Raw genomic sequence first — 17,478 nt, forward strand, 5'->3', positions numbered from 1 at the left:
CGGAGATGTACCAAGCAGAACACATAGTCATACTCTGTAAGATGTAAAAGTCACAGGTTGGTACTGTTAGAGTCATCAGCCTAACATCCCTGGAAATGTAGTAATGTCATACTGCATGTGGATTACATCATCAGTAGGGGTGTTGTCCAATAAACCTAACCAGGTCTGTTTGGAAACAAGATTTTTTAAAAAAAGGATGACATTTTTCAGATTTGATTTACAAAAAACATTAGCATGTTGTCAACAAGGAAACAAGTCAATACATACATATGAAGTAGATAAACACTGTGTTAAGATGAACTTGTAGCCAGTTTGCAATGAAATGAAGTAAATCAGTATTTTTGAACTGCTCAAAACTGGGGGAATATTTTCAGTTGCATGTTATTACTCCACCAAGGAACGCGGACGATCGGTTTGTCTGTCCGTCTGTCTGTCTGTTAGCAACATTACTCAAAAACGGACAAACAAATTTGGATGAAATTTTCAGGGAAGGTCAGAAATGACACAAGGACCACCTCATTAGATTTTGCCAGTGATGTGACTTATAGTCTGAATCCACAGATTTGTTAAAGATTTCTGTATTGTGAGATAGCGCCACTGTAACTATGACAACAAGTAAACACTACGTCAGCTGCCTGTGATCACATGATTTTGATCCTACTACAAATCGGGACTTATCCGTCGGAAATGATACAAGGAACAATTGATTAAATTGTGGACTTTTTTTCAAGTCCCATCAATTCCCGCCGCCTGCTACATATTTAGGTCATCTGTACATAACTTACACATGCCTATGGTCATGGCACGGTAATTTTTTGTTAAAGATTTCATCCATTGGAAATTATACGACTGAGCAGCCTTGGTGGTATACTGCACTCTGAGTTCTTTTGTTTTACATTCTGTGCTCAGTGCATTTGTTGTATGTGCAAGAAAGTCAGAATAAACTACAGTGTGTTCATTGGGAGCATGTCCCCCTGTGCAACAGTGTGGCTGATTGGTATGTTCTATGAATCTCAGAAATTAACATATGGATCCAAATGTCCTATACAGGCCAGTTTGGGATGAATACACATGTATAGTGTATTTAGAGCAATGAAAACAATGCACATTCTGATGCAAGACTTCCTATAGCGTTTCTGAGAATGGTTTACTGACACGGCATGCTGCTGAGATTGAGGCAACATTTGGATAACTGGGAGGTTCAAAGATCCCAGACAGACAAGAAAGGGCCTCAAGGCATGCCTCAAACCTGCCAAAGACATCACACAAGCAGTGCAGACTAGAGGAACGGAGGGAAGGGCAAGGATGAGTATGCATGCAATGTCACTTCAACTAATGTATAACTAAAGCTGCCAGAATCACAGAAAACATTATCGACCCACTATTCTGATTGACTACAGGGAGGAAATAAATATACACTAGTGTTCAAAAGTTTGGGGTCACCCAGACTATTTCATGTCTTCTATGAAAACTCACACTTTTATTCATGTGCTGACATAATTTCACAAGGCTTTTCTCATCATCAATTAGCCTTTCAACACCAGTAGCTAAAACAGCCTTAAATGTCACGTACTTACTGCAGTTATGCACACACCTTTTCTGTGCAAAAACTGATTATTTGTTATATAAAAGTGCGCACACTTTCAGTTTGACTAAAAATGGATTAGGTCTTTAGGTTAAACTGGTGGTTTGTTGATTCTGACAGTAAGACTCTGTTGCGGTTTTGTTCATCATCTTCATTTTCACAGACCCTGATAACTTCATGTAGATTATGCCATTAAAATGGCAAAGAATAGCATTGAAACCATTACTTTTTGACAGATATAATTCTGTTGCCTGAGAATGAAGCAGTATGTCAGCTACTTTGTGCGACGGGCAGCTTGGTGGCCTCGGTGGGTAAAGACTTAGTTACTGTTATGAAGGGGCTGCTGGCTGTGACACCCAGGGTCTAAGTCCTGATTTAAGCCTGTCTGGCTTCACTGCAGGAGTCAGGTTGGCTTTAGGGGCCACACACACACACACACACACACACACAAGCTGTGTGAAAGGAATCATTAATGAATTGACAATGTTGAAAAAACATTAAGATAAGGGCATTATCCTTTAGAGAGAGGATAGCCAAAGAAAGGCAGCCTGTGTGTCTGTTTTTGTGACTCAAGTGATTGGAGGCTCTTGTAAAGTTAAGTCTTAACTTTAAAACAACAGCCTGGAGATGCGAATGGGAAACAGCCTCTCTTGTGAAAAGCCCATCAGACAGGTAGAGAAAAAGGAGTCCTGCTGAGGTTTTTACTCACTAAAACAAACAGAGAGGAGCCGTGCAACCTGCTGCATGTCCACTCCATTTACCCCGCGCTTTTGAGCTTGCAGCAGCACAATTGTAGAAGGAATTTGAGCTTTCCAGGCAGAGACTCTGGAAGGGAGGGGTACTGGCTTCTGGGACACATGGACAATGAACGACCACCTTCAAAATGTCACATACACGTGTGCAGTGAAAAGACAATACTGATGCAATTTGTATTACACAGCGTCCAGGCCAAAGCAGACATTCAACCCCGCTCTTTTCAGAGCCAGGAATGTGAGGAATCCTAGTCCAACCATTTAATTGTAAGGAGGGCTGCCTTTTTGAAGGAACAGAGGGGAATGTCAGAAGTGATGGCCAGGGTACTTTCTCTTTGATGCTTTTCCCCCCTCTGTGTTTAGCCATGAGCGAAGACAGAGTGAAAAGTTGGGTTTGTGTGCGGATGGTGGATCCCCCTCTATATGGGTGATCATAAGACTTTGTCCCGCTGAGATGGAAAAAAGACAAATTAATTGAAATGGAGGGAAAAGGTGAAAGTGTTAAATGAAATTAAAATCAAAGCCCCAAGAACTCAATGGGAGCCTGACCCTTGTCCTTCTTAACTATACAATCTTTTGTTCGCCTATTGGTGTGAAATGTGTGTAAGCTAAAAGTTAACAATATACTGAGGGACAACAACTTATACTGCAATTTTTCAGACTAATTGTGATCCCAGATTTTATTAAATGCAGACCTGTAGTAGTTGTCTACATAGTATTAGAGACTATCAGTTTGCACCAAGCATTGTCAAACTTAGTTCTACATGAAAAACAATTATTTCTGCATGCTGTTCACAAATCAGCTAGTTGAAGAAAAGAAAATTAACAGGTGAATCCGATTAAAGTTTGTCTCACAGTCAATGAAGCAGATGGCTCTCTAAACTTCCAGTAAACTTATTACAGCTTGTTAAGACATTACAGCTAATAAAACTCTGATTTGAAAGTTGCACTCCTTGAAACAAAATCTCAATTTAAACCTGTCTAAAGGGAATTCAGAGAATTATCTCTAAACGTACATGTCAGAAAGTAAAAAAAAAAAAATATATGAAAAGACTAAACTAAGTCTTGCTGAATTGTGAAGTTACACTATTAAAACAGTTTTTCATTGTCGTGTTCTGGATTTTTCGGGCAGGTCAGGCTGTACTAAACCGGCACATCAGAGACAGAACACTGCTCACGTTTTCAAGATTTTCAAATTTGATTTTGCATTTATGTCAAATATATTGCTGATTGTTTAATCGTTCAAGTAAGAGTGGTTAATAAATGTTTTTGCAATGTGACAAACTTAGAATACATATTATTAACTGCTTTACTTGGAATCAGTTTATTGTTCATCATCTAACATAACAATGTTTTAACAGTGGGTCCTGACTAGAACTTGTGAAGCAGTTTGTTCATTTCTTGCTGTATCTGATATGACAAAGCAGGTAAGACTGTTATTGAAGCTTCAAATGGTGGTGGTGGTGTGTCCGATGGGAGAAGGTGGACTGTCACTGTGTTCACGTTAATGAAGTTACTGTGTGAAAGTTACAGTCCTTCTAATGAGGCATTCAAATAAAGGCGATTAGTTTCAAAAGAAAGGATACCAGACCCATCTGACTTCTTTACCTTTCTGGCCCACAGTGACATGTATACTGTTTTACTAAAAGTATGCGGACAACAGTTGGGGTACTTTGGTTCTGTGTCGGTTTATCCTGGTTTGTGTTTTAATGGGAAGAAATGGGGCGCCCCTGTAGCTCAACCATAAACAGGACTATAGTCCCGACACAGCGGTCATGGGCTCGAGTCTGACAGTTACATTTTACAAAGACAATTTACATCAACAAGAGCCACATAGTAACATAAATCTGGTACATTATGTATAGAAGACGATGTTGATTGTTGGTGGAACTTGTCCAGAATTTGTAATCAAAGCATGTTTAACCCATAATGCACCACACTAATTTCTGCTTACTTGCTAGTCTACAATCTAAAGCAGCGTGAAAGTGGGAAACACTGAACTGGGACTGGTGCAGCTGTTCAAACGTGTGAGATGAGCAATACGAGACTGCCACACTCCTTTTATTTATCACACTTTATTGCAACCGCTGTCTGAAACAACCGTGAGCAACCTGCTGCTTTGTGTTTATCTTTGCGACTGTGATTCGCTCACTTTTGTAATCTAGCACAGATGGAACAGCTTCTTCTTTAAGATCAGATAGGACGTTTTTAGAAACACTAGAATGTTCACGAGCACCAATATTGACTGGTTTCAGATGGTTAAGTTGTAAAATAAATGCCACTCTAACCTGAGTTCTGATTATTTGAACAAGGGCGATCAAGAGACTGCATGATGTTTCAGCTCTGTTACACAAATAATACACAACATTTGCTAATTTTGTTAGTTTCAGAACTGCTTCAGTTGAACCGTTTGAGGAGTTAAACAATATTTAAAAAGACTGAATGACTAAACTGAACTTTCTACTGTACAATTTGGAATGCATGATTTTGTCTTGGTGCACAGAAATACAGTTCTACCTACTAGGTGTTACCTGCTAGACAGACATGAGAGGGATTAAATGTATGTAATGTTGAATCATATTACGTTAATTATCATGCAGTTAACATCTTGCACTAATGTAATTTTGGATTACAATGCTAGTATGTGGACAGTGAAGGGGTAAAGTTGCATCACTGTTTACAATTTACAATTTTAGTTTCATTTAGCAGACACTTTTATCCAAAGCGACGTACATCTGAGAGCAGATACAAGGTAAGTAGGCAGGGCAGCACTAAGGACCTTTGCCCAAGGGTCACTGACTGGGATTTGAACCATCGACCTCCCATGCCAAAGTCATCTTGCTGGTAGGTAAAACAAGTAGTGGCACAAGGCAAAAAGTAGCCGCATTTGGTGATCTACTCAAACACTGACTGTTTTCTGGTTAAACAAGTGATCTTTAAAAATTGATAACACTTAAACTGTGAAACAAAAGTCAAGAAAAAGACTTACAGAAGCACCTGATGTGGCAGAACATCTGCTGTACAGCTAGCAATTTAAAAAAAATCTGTGTTAGAATATACAGCATTGTCTTACTTACCGTTCCACATTCCAGATGAGAAGAGGGGAGAAGCTCTCACAGCATGCTGTGCCTGTTGCAAAGGAACTGCAAACAGAGGGACAGAAGGACAGACAGACAGGAAAAGGATTAAATGTCTCACAAAATGCATTTAAATCAGCTGAATAAGCCTAAAGCAGGAGAATGGTGTACAGTCATTGTCTGAAACTTCTTATTCATATATCAGTTAGCTGAAAGTGACGGCAAGGATGTCACTTAGATGTGTACTGGCTGACAGATATCAATATGTTTTGTTGATACGTCTGAATCGCAAGTAACCAGCCTGCAAATTTCACAGTGTGCACCAAACAAAATCAGATGGGATGTGGTCATATTGGCAAAGCAATAGTCAGGGAAACGGAGACAGACAGAGGTGTGGTTTGAGAAAGCTCAAATAATCAGCTGAATATGATATGAAACAGAAATGTTTGATTCACATAGTAGATCTGAAATAACTTTTTGACTGAAATGACTAGTTTTTTTCTCTTTTCAAGGCCTACTTTGCAATTATTTTACTGACACCATTTACCAATAGTGCATAAATAATCTTTCTAATATTAAGTGATAGATTATTTTGAAAAATAACCTGCCCAGTTTAAGACACAACTGTCTGTGCTGTCTGCTCTTCCCATCAAAGAACAAGGACGAAACCACAACAAATGTGTACAATGCCCGTGGAGGCACGTATGTGTCTGATGAGACAATGTACACAATGCCCTGTAGGACTTATCTAACACTCAGGGCAGAAGATGCTATCCCATTGCCAGCTTTACAAAAATTAATTAGGAGACGGTGGAAGAAGATGAGGACAGTCTCTCCTTGTCAAATAAACTGTCCATTAAGATAAAACCAAACAACCAGATTTTACTCTCTGTTACATAGCAACACAGACAAACACACACATTCTCGTGCGCACGCTTGTCCCTGCCTCCATTCACCACACATTGTTTCCCAGCAGAAGAAAAAGAAGGAAACTACAACACTCGTGATCCTTTGATTGGAGTGGCAGGTTGGAATTAGCAGCCTAGGTATGCACAATGAATACCTTGCATGTGGAGAGGTGGGGGAGCAGTGAAAGGAGAGGGGAGGAGCGCTATGGGAGAGGTCTAGTGGGGTGTGTTTGGGTTCTACAAGCAATATAGAAGGTGGGGTGGGGACCGGGACTGCTGGTGGTAGGGGGGCTTCTGTGGGGCTGGACCTGGGTCTCAGGGCTTACTGCCCTCCTACAGGGTTGACAGACAGGAGGGAGGGCCCGCCTTTTACACACAGAGGGGTAGTTAGTGACAAATGCTGTTGCACAGATGAGGATACTATAGGTGGTAGTACAGACGCAGAGGGAAATAAAAAACACTTTCTACATCGGTGCATTTCACATTGCATGAGAAACACACAGCTGCACCATTTTTTTTACATCAGTCAATGTGATTACATGTACAGTTTTACTATAAATTGACCTAAAACCAATTACTTATTTCCAGAAACCGATATATTGCAAAGAGAGGCCAATTCCATAAAATCAAATCTACTGAAAAGTTCATAAAAGCAACAACACAAGAGAATATGATCCCCAAATATTTGATACCTACTTTTATTTGACATTTAATTAGAACAAATATTGTCATTAGCTTAAAATAATAACAATTTCAACACTAGTATGCAAAAAGTTGGTTTAACCATGGACAGAAGGAAAAACAAAGTTTTCTGAGGTACACATTTGTTGATGATGCATTTTAATACAAAGATATTTTGAGGTATTGGAAATCCAAATGTAATCATTATTTTATTGGCCTATCAAGACAGTGGCCTTGTCTGTGTACACCTCCTGTATATACACCTGTAACTTTAAAGGACTGCTAATTATATTTTTAAGGGTATAAAAGGTAAACTGACAACACTGATAACAACTCATTTGGAGCCTGCAAACCAAGCAGCCCTGCTGTAGATGTGTGGTGTACAAAATCTACACAGAGAAAATTACAGAGATTGTTTCGGGGACTAACTGTATGTACCGAAACCAGAAGCCACATTTATGCTGATCCAAGATTAACTCACCACCTGTAAACCATAGTGCAGAGAAAGGAGCTATTAGCTCTAGCTGTGGTAGAACATGGGGCAGGAACCCTGTCAGGACTGTAGTTTCATTTGATTACTTAAACAAGACAACTGCTGTTGCTGTCACACTGTATCTTTTCTGACAGTTGTCCTCTTTTTTTCTGTGTGTGGATACTGTGTCACAATCCACTGAACCACTGACAAAACATTTCACAGAAAATATTGGGACCTAAGAAGAATAAAGTACACGTATACGTATCAAACAATGATTCTCTGAAGTTTGAGATGAAGTTCTGAATCACAGATCCATCCATCCATATATCCATCCATCCATCTATTTTCTCTCTCATGTTTGTGTTTTTCCTCTGTACTCTCTCTGCCTGTACCTTTCTGCAGATATTGTTGTTTGAGGCAGGTTTGACTATGTACAAGTTGCTGCATTCTGGTAAAGGCGTTTGTTGGGCCTCCATTAAATTGATGACATGGACAGAACTGACAGGAGAGACAGTGATAATGACTATCAATAAAGATCCCTAGCAGGTACTGTCAAGTCAACCTGGAAGAACCTGAAACCTCACAGAAAGAAGAAGCATTCACACACAGGTGTGACACCCAGCTGAGGCGGAACCAATCTGTGGCTGCAGGTTTGCTACTTAAGGCATAAAAAGGGACACACACAGCACTGAGGAGGAACTGAGAAGGAATGACGTCACTCAAACAAAATGGTCGCGAGCTTCTGTTGGGAAAAGCGTGAAGATCTGCGACAAACTGTGCAGGACTGCTTTCATCTACAAATCCAGGCAGCAGCCGGTTTTTCACCTTAACCTATCAACTAAACGTATTGTCACGGGCCTTGTCTAGCCCCGCCCCCTTCCAGCCATCCTCTCCACTACCATGTGTCTCTGGTCTGTGACCCTCTGCAGCTGCTGATCAGCGGATTAGGTGCAGCTGCGAGAGCCTCACACCTGCAGCTCATTCCATTACCTGCTATAAAGACGGCTTCACACGGTAGGGGACGTCAGTTCGTACTGCCTGAGTCACTGTGAGACATCGGGATGTGCCAGTATCAGGGACACCCTGTAACCGATGGAGGAGCCTGCCTCCCCTCCAGCCGTCCTCCGGAGCGAGGACGTGGATTCACCACCTTCCTCCAGAGTGAGCAAGTGGACCCTTGCCACCCTCCTGAGTGAAGATGTGGCCCTCATTCCCTCCTGGACTGCCCCAATCGGCCGGCGTGAGCCCCTGGACTGCCACTCCTTGGAGTGTGACTTTCCCCCGTTTCCCAGATTGTAAGTGCTGGCCATAGTTTTATTATTATTAATATTGTACAATAAAATCTGTTCTGATCTTCCTACCGACTCCTCTGAGTGATCTCACTTTAGGTTAAAATTTTTCACGTCCCGTGACACGTACCAACCTAACTTTTCAACTTATGGAAGTTGTCATCGTTGTATCCCATAACTTTGCTACCACTGCAAAACAAAAGAGGAAAAAATAGAAAGCAGCTGTCTGTTCATGAGTAGCCTAGCCGCGCTACACCCATGTTTCTGACGGCACAAGGGTCTAGGGAAGCTCGACAGGGAGGGAGGCGGGCTAAAAGGTTGTCTATCAAATCCCTTTGCAGCAGTTGGGTAGGTATACAACCAATCAACGCAACGAATAGACTGAGGTAGTTCCGAGAGCACCGGCGGATTGTGGCTAAGTCCCATTAGCTTCCCAACCAGCGGAGCCAACTGGTATATTAAGGATTTGCCATATCCCGTCGGCATAAGTCCAAATACGTCTTTCTTCTCAATGAAACACTTCAGTGCCGTCCTTTGTTTATCTTTCAAGTTGAATTTTAGCTTCAAATCTTTAAGGGCTGTGGCCAAAGCCGAGTCGAAAGATAACTGTTTATTGAGCGCCGGTTGTTTCTGTCAGAATCGTCGCGCCTCTGTCGTCACTTCGTTACGCCCGTCTTCTGACTCTACACTTCATGGTGATTGGTCCGGCCAGTTTTAGGAGAATCCAGCCTCGAGCCTTATGGAGGGTAACTAGACCCACCCTGGCAGAGAATTAAATTCGTTGCAGTGGGTTGTTTAGCGCGGCTAGGCCAGTTCATGAGTGGAGTGCAGCTCAAATCCTGGGTAGATGAAACGTGCATTTTCAAGTGAAGAAGCTGCACACAAACTCTCAAAAATCATCAATGATAACAGGTACATAGAAGGTACAGGTACATAGAAGTTGCAGATCATGGTCAGCACCTCAAACCTCTAAGACACCAGTAACTGATAAGACTTCATGAGACCAAGGAAGAAAATGTGCTCAGAGTTGTAGTGACAGGAGGTGAGGGCACCTAAGGCAGCTGTCTGACTTGTTCAGTAACGTGGTTCATTGGAAGGTCCCCAGTAATTACTGTTGGGTAAACTCATTTACGGTCCAAATGGGTCGGGCGGGGCCGGGCCCAGTATGTGCAGTGAGTGACCTCTGACCTTGCTGACACACGATACAATAGGGTTACGGTCACACTCACTATCTGGACCCTATTACTCTCCATTACTCACATTACTCACCCCTCACTGGGCCGCAGCACTGCCAGAGGAAGGGTGGAGGCACCGTCCACACAATAAAAGAACGACTCCCCCGTCACCTCAGTGAAGTGCCAACCAGGCCTGATCTGGGGTCAGAGCTTGCAGTGATATTATAGCTGCTAAGGTCAGAGCCTCTCTCGCCTAATGTGGGGCAGGTGTCCCCCCTAAGCGCACACACACACACACACACACACACACGGAGAGTCATATCTGTCACTAAATAGAGTCGCCCTCTCGGCCCCTCACTCCACCTCTCATCATTAGCAGCATGCTGGGCCTCTGCTGCCGTTTGGGTAACCTCATCAGCTGGCTGTATTATCTAAAGGCCTGTGTGGCAGGGTCACACAAGCTAACAGAGTGGGAACCCAGCTTTCCAACAGAACACACGCGCGCACTTTGCTGGTATGAATAAATACATCTCTTCGCACATTCACACTTTCTCATGCGTGCAAACACACATTCATTCATACTCGCTAAAGCAAAGACGTGAGCACCAACAGCACTCACACAAAATGCAAAGCGTGCACGTCTCTGCTAGGACTCGAGTTCAACAGTAAGAACATTGTTAGCATGAAATCAACACGGTGACTGCACACCGGGCACCATACTTTCCCAAGACCACCACCAACATACGACCCACAAATTCCACATGCATTTATCTTTATACACATTGTAGGAGTTGAAGCAGCTTTTAAAATATTAATCTGGAAATTAAACTGAAAATTCTCATGATACAGAAAATAACCGTTAGGACTCTACCTGAATTAGAACTGTACTGCTAAATATTGCCTGCCAGTTCTGGGGTAAACCTAGCCTAGCCCTGCTAGACCCATGTTCTGAAGGCACAAGGGTCTAGGCACGCTCGACAGGGAGGGAGGCGGGCTAAAAGGTTGTCTTTCAAATCACTCTGCAGCAATTGGGTAGGTATACAACCAATCAGCGCAACGAATAGGCTCCTAGAGCGCTGGAAATCAGAGGATAGGGTAGTTCGGTGAAGCCTTATTTATACAGTCAATGGGTGAAGCTCAGGTATATTACAGACATGTTAACAGAAAGATTATTCAGAGTCGGTGCTAATGGAGCTCAACGACTGTTGTCGTTTTTGTTGTCGACCATGGCAGAGAATTAAATTCGTTGCCGTGGGTTGTCTAGCACGGCTAGGCTAATTGTTTCCGGTTGTTTCTGTCAGAATCGTCGCGCCTCTGTCGTCACTTAGTTACGCCCGCCTTCTGACTCTACACTTCATGGTGATTGGTCCGGCCAGTTTTAGGAGAATCCAACCTCGAGCCTTATGGAGGGTAACTAGACCCACCCTGGCAGAGAATTAAATTCGTTGCCGTGGGTTGTCTAGCGCGGCTAGGCTAGGGTAAACCATTATTAATGATGCATTTTCATCAGTTCATTATTACATGGAAAGATGAGAAATTACACGTCATTTCCTTGCATGTAGTTTCACTGCAATCCAGCAGCTCTGCAACCGCCCCACAAAACAAATAGCAGCTTACATCTTAAGACTGATTTTTGAACAGTTAGGTGGGCAGTACATGCAAAAGTAACATCCACATGAAGGTCAATGGTTTACCAACAGAAGACTGTATAGTATCAAGATGATCAATGTTAGTATTTGTTGGTAAGTTGTAATAAATTATCTTAAAAAGTCATGCTATTATGTGGGATACAGTCCTGCAAAAATACCTTAAGCTATGTGAGAGGATGTGCAACAATCTTCTATCTTGACAGAGATTGCCACTCTCTGGTAGGGATGATCAAACAGCCTTAAACAATCTTTTTTTTAGTTGCCAGTTAATCTAACCGGCATGTCTTTAGACAGAGAGAAGGAAAACAAGAAACCCATCAAGACAAGGGCACGACTTCCAAACTACACACAGAAATTCCCAAGGATCACTGACCATTCAACTAAATGATGTAAACTGGGTTGTATTATACTGGAGTAAGACCTGAATGAAGAATCAGGTACATTAAGAGGTTTAGCAAAGAGTTCATTAAAAGAAAAAAGCAATCCATAGTACTACAAAACTGCAACTTAAATTCATATACAGCAACACGTAGTGAATTACCTTTCAGTTGTGTATGCCATTGAACTTTGTTTTTCCCATTAAATGCTGGTCTATTGAACATGTGATCTGTACATGTAAGCCTGGGTAATACTGGCCAAGTTCGTTTCATGTTTTTGTATTTTTTACTGTACTCACATTGAGAAATTTTAGCTCTTGCCACCTGCAACATTTGTGACTATTCAGACTTTAGTTGTGCACAAAACAAAAATAATACAAAAACTATTCTTAGGACAAAACAGAACAAATACTTTTGTGACAAGGCCACTTTCTGGAGAGACCTAGCGCTGTTCAACTTGTCAGTTTAAATTGTTTTTGATGCACAAATGAAATTCACTTCAAATGCTTTATATAAAATCTGGCCAAATATAACCAAACTTAGCCAAGGCTGAACTGAAATAAAATATTAAGGAAAAGGTTAAAGAAAAGGATGAGAAAATTTTGTGAGACTTCAACTACTGATTGTTTACATAACTCTTGATTTCTTGATAAAATGATTGAAATCATGTTTGATTTTTGTGATCAACAGTTGAAAACCCAAGAAGATTTAATGTAATGTAAAAAGCAGCAAATCTTTGACATTAGAGAGTAATAAAATGTTAATGCTTTTTTGCTTGATACATAATAAATGACAATTAATTAAAATATATTTTATGTTGATTTTGTGACTACTTAATTAAACCAGTTAACCCTCCTGTTGTCCTTATTTACTGGCCCAAAAAATATTGCTTCCTTGTCTGAAATTTTTTTTTAAAAAATCCCCCAAAAATTCCCCAAATTTCTGAAAATTTGCAAAACCTTCAGGGAGAAAATTCCAATAATTATTTAAAAGTTTTATTTAAAAAAAAATCCCCAAATTTGGCAAGAAAATTATTGTAAATATTTTCAATAAATGAGTAAACATCTTCCAAAAAAATCGTAAAATATCTAAAATGATTACATATATGTCAGTAAAACTTCTATTTTCTTTAAGAACATTCACAAAAAAAAAAAAAAAAATCCAAATTTCACTGGATTTTGGTTGGATTTTTTGTGAATGTTCTTAAAGAAACATTTTTAACATTTCTTTTTTTTCCCCACCAAAAAATGTTTAAAGATTTCCCAAAAAATGTTGAAAATATGGACATCAGAAGTTTCACTGTCAAAATATTCCCCCCCCCACATTTTCAAACAAAAACGGGTCAATTTTGACCCGCAGGACGACACGAGGATTAACTGTGCCAACATGACATGTCACAATGAGAAAGAGAAAATAAAAAAAAACAAACAAAAACCCAACAAAGAACCTATTCACTCTATCGCTATATCCTGTGGACACAGTCGTAGATGTGATTTCTTGATCATGAATTCCAGTTTTGAGCCAGAACAACGACACAACTGCCCTTATGCCCCAATCACATCTTTTTTTTTTTTTTAGAATTGTTTGCCACATATTTGCGAAATGTTAAAGTTAAAATTTTAAAAAGATGAAGTTTGAGTGTGTAAACAGGCTGTGATGGGGCTTTTGACGGTGACTGACAAATGAATTAAATTGTTTTCCTCATAATGGCTGGCTTGAGTTTTGTTAGAGTTAGGGCAGACAAGTCTTCTATTAGGGGAACATAATACAAACAAAAAAGTAAGTCAGTATTTATCTCAGCCTTTGCCCTTTGGACCAATTACACATGAATGCAGGAGCACAGCCCACATCCTCGCTCTGGGAATGTGGAGGCATTTGGCTCTGGACTCCAGGGGCGGTTTAGCTTTGCCCATCACCCCCCCGCCCCACCACCTTCCATCAGAAAGAGGGTTGTTAATTTGTTGCGCTTGACCCCGGGCTTTGTGCCTGACGTGTATCTAGTTTGTAAAAAGTGCTTTTATCTGGTCTCTAAATATGTCTGGGCTCAAAGGGTTATGATGCTTTTATATTGGTCGGGGAGGGACACAATGGAAAAGGGTGCAAGTGCTGACCCCCACACCCCCATACACACTGCCTCTGTCTTTCTCACTCCCGCACTCCTTCTAGCCCTTTACACACCGATATGCATGGGCAAACATTTGCATGCACACAAACATGCACTTTCTCTCTCTCACAAATTCACACTGTTATGCATGGACACACACACTCACACTCACACACACACACACACACACACACACACACACACACACATATATGCCTGGACCCTGCTGTCCCATCGCCACCCCCTGTGGCCCTTTTGGCTTCTGTTTGTGTCTCCTGTGTGTAGGGTCACCAGGACATTCCTCAGCCGGCCCCTCGGCTCTGTTCAGCCGGCTGGAACAGACCGGGACCCAACACAGCCATCCATACCAGATACCAACACGGCCTGCACAACCCGGATCCCAAAATGTTGATATACGAATAAAGTGCAACAGCAAATACATTTAGGAAGAGAAGTCACTGTGATTGGATTACTTGTTGAATGAGCACAATAAGAAATGTCATTATTTGTCAATTTGGGGAAAAAAAAACATCCGTTCTAACATCAGAGTGTTTTTTCACTGAACTACAGCGTTACTAAATGTAGTTTAGGTTGTGTTTAGATCCTGGAAGCTCTAGATCAGCGGGTCCAATCCAGTCTGCAGGATGACTTTGCAAAGTGTAAAGATTACAGAGTTGACATTAACTGCAATTTTTCAGTAAAAGTAACTGCCTTTTTAAATTTGTCCACTCTGATGCCACAATTTTCATGCATTTTTTATGCATAAATTAATATATTTACAAAGCAGGGGGAAAACCTCATCTTCTTTCTTTATAGTTCTCACTTTAGTTTGTTTGGTGCTCAGGATTACGACACAGATTTGGAAATGAAGGTAAATTTGAAATAATTTCTAGATCTTGGCAAGTTGTTTTGATCATAAAGTAGAATACTATGTTGTTCAGTTATAGATGACTGTGGCTGAATGTTTTGTGCATTAGTAGACTCTGTGATCTGTAAGCAGTAATGTGTAAAGATAAACTGAGGGATAACATTGTTGAAATTGAACTTATTTTTCTCAAGAAATTTCAGCGTGTTGATAATGCTTTGCAAAAAAGATAGTTCATTAACTGCAAACATTGTCAGAACGCACTTTTTTTCCACTAAAACAAAGGGAAATATTTAGAGTTCATCTTTATTTAAAGGTTAGTTTGCTGTGACTTTACTGGTTCGGCCCACTTGAGGTCAAATTGGGCTGAATGTGGGCCCTGAAATAAAATGAGTTTGACACCCCTGCTCTAGATTAAGATGAAGGAAAGATTGTGTCCACATTGATACACAATAAGTCCACAATGAATTGAGATACAAAATGTAATTAAGTCCTTGTAGGTGGTGTATCACTTTGTTGATGCAAGTTGGTAAAGAGCAGCCGCTGTAATAAAATGAACAGTTGAACAGTGTAGCTGTAGCACAAGGACAGAAAAGGGAGAAAGTCTTTAGACTGACACAGTAATGTCAGTTGAACGTCAATATCTATTCAAAATCAGCAAACATCAACTCCTGATGATACAGCCATGGCCATAAGTTTGGACACAAGTACCATGACGCTTGTGAATCTTAGAAAATACCACAAAATTGTCACTTACAATATACAGCCATGGCCATAAGTTTGGACACAGCATGACTTATGTCTGTTTTGATGTCTATTACAGAACATAAGTATACTGTAAGTGACAATTTTGTGGTATTTTCTAAGATTCACAAGCGTCATGGTACTTGTGTCCAAACTTATGGCCATGACTGTATTAGACCAAGTCCAGCTGCAGCAGCAGAGCAATGACACTTTAGCTGGTCAGATTACTGATCCAGATGCCAGATGCTGAAAGCCATCTGATCTAACATCTCTATCCATATTAGATTCTATAAAGAAATAAGGAGAACTTAGATCTGATACGTAGATGGTTATCAAAAACTGCATTCATGTTTCAAAAAATGCTGTTGAACCCAAACACAAGTAGTGAACTACATAATGCTGTATTAAAGCCAAACACGGTCAAAAATGTCACGAACATCACAATCTGAAGCCCCGTCCACACGAAGACGAAACGAGGTCTAAACACATAAGTTTCTTGCCGAATCTGCGTATCATCCACACGAAGACGGCGTTTTGGGGGTCTGTAAACGATCATTTTTGAAAACGGGTTCCAGAGTGGAAAGATTTTGAAACGCCGCTTACGCAGCTCCGTGTGTACGGGCGATCCGCTGCTTTTCAGAAACGCTTGCGTCATAGTTTCGTATCTTCATTGACACGCATGCGCCACACGCGGCCACGACAACAACAATGGCGGTGTACAGTGTAGCAAATGTGCTGCTGAAGCTCTCTGTTTACAACTTTTGCCGCAAGTGCGCATGCCCACAGTTTTTTTCTTCTGTTTGCGCATGTTTCCGTCATATTGTTACAGCGCCCCTAGAGGTCTGACGTGTTTTACAGTGTTTCCATGCGTATCGAGTGCGTTCGTGCAGATGCACACATTTTCTGAGACGACTTCGTCTTTACGCCGATCGTTTTTGAAAGCCCTGGAATATGCCTTAATGAGCAGCGTAAAATAAATAGACTAGCTATCTAAGAACAACATGACAAACAGCATCTATATGCTCACAGACTCTAAAATTGTCATATGCTGAAGGAATTCAGTTAATTTACACTTTTAAACTTATAAAAGTTGTAGAACTGTGATTTTAGATCATCTGAGAACATCCAAATTAAACGACACTCTCGACTAATTCAGAAGCACATTTTGATCGTTGTCAAGTCTGATCAGTCTCACAGAATCACATGCTGATATTATGATGCAGGCTCATTTTTAAAAACTTAAATTTCAGATATCTCAGAGGTTAACAGGAAACATTTTCTTCTTATCACTTATTTCATTCAGTCTGAAATGACGTTATTAAAATAAAAACAGAACTGTAGATATCTTTAGAGGTTCCACATACATTTAAAAAAAGAGCTCTATGCTTCCCAGTCAGAAATATAAATATCTCAGTTACATTGTTGTGATGAGTCATGAATGAAATACAGATATCTGTCCATGTAAAATGTCCTGATTATATCAGAATGGTGTTTTTAAATATGTTGTACAATATTATTGTGGATAGTGAAAACGTTTGGATCTGAAAACTGTATTTAGTATACTTTTTAGAATGTAATCTGCACATGTTTTATGGTTTTACTTGGCTACATGAAATGACAATCAATCCAGCTTTATAAAGAAAATAAAAAATTATAACCTTATCCCTTCACATCTATCACACACGCATTAATTAAAAAATGTGTGTCATGGCCTACATTAGACGAATACACTGCATGGGGCTACTTCACTTTCAAAACCAGATCAGCGCAAAACTGTATGGACTTTCTAAAAATATA

At 40.5% G+C, this 17,478-nt stretch overlaps 1 protein-coding gene across 2 annotated transcripts in view; it reads right to left on the reverse strand.

The window, feature by feature from the left end:
* The window catches only part of fbxw4 (F-box and WD repeat domain containing 4), a 52,250-nt gene that overhangs the window by 12,187 nt on the left and 22,585 nt on the right, over positions 1–17,478 (reverse strand). For both annotated transcript variants that reach the window (XM_022207708.2, XM_022207706.2), the window contains exon 6: positions 5,415–5,480. In XM_022207708.2, coding sequence (XP_022063400.1) covers positions 5,415–5,480 — 66 coding nt within the window. The remainder of the gene's footprint in view (positions 1–5,414; positions 5,481–17,478) is intronic.

Source organism: Acanthochromis polyacanthus, chromosome 15 (assembly GCF_021347895.1).
Source record: "Acanthochromis polyacanthus isolate Apoly-LR-REF ecotype Palm Island chromosome 15, KAUST_Apoly_ChrSc, whole genome shotgun sequence".
NCBI classification, from domain to species: domain Eukaryota; kingdom Metazoa; phylum Chordata; class Actinopteri; family Pomacentridae; genus Acanthochromis; species Acanthochromis polyacanthus.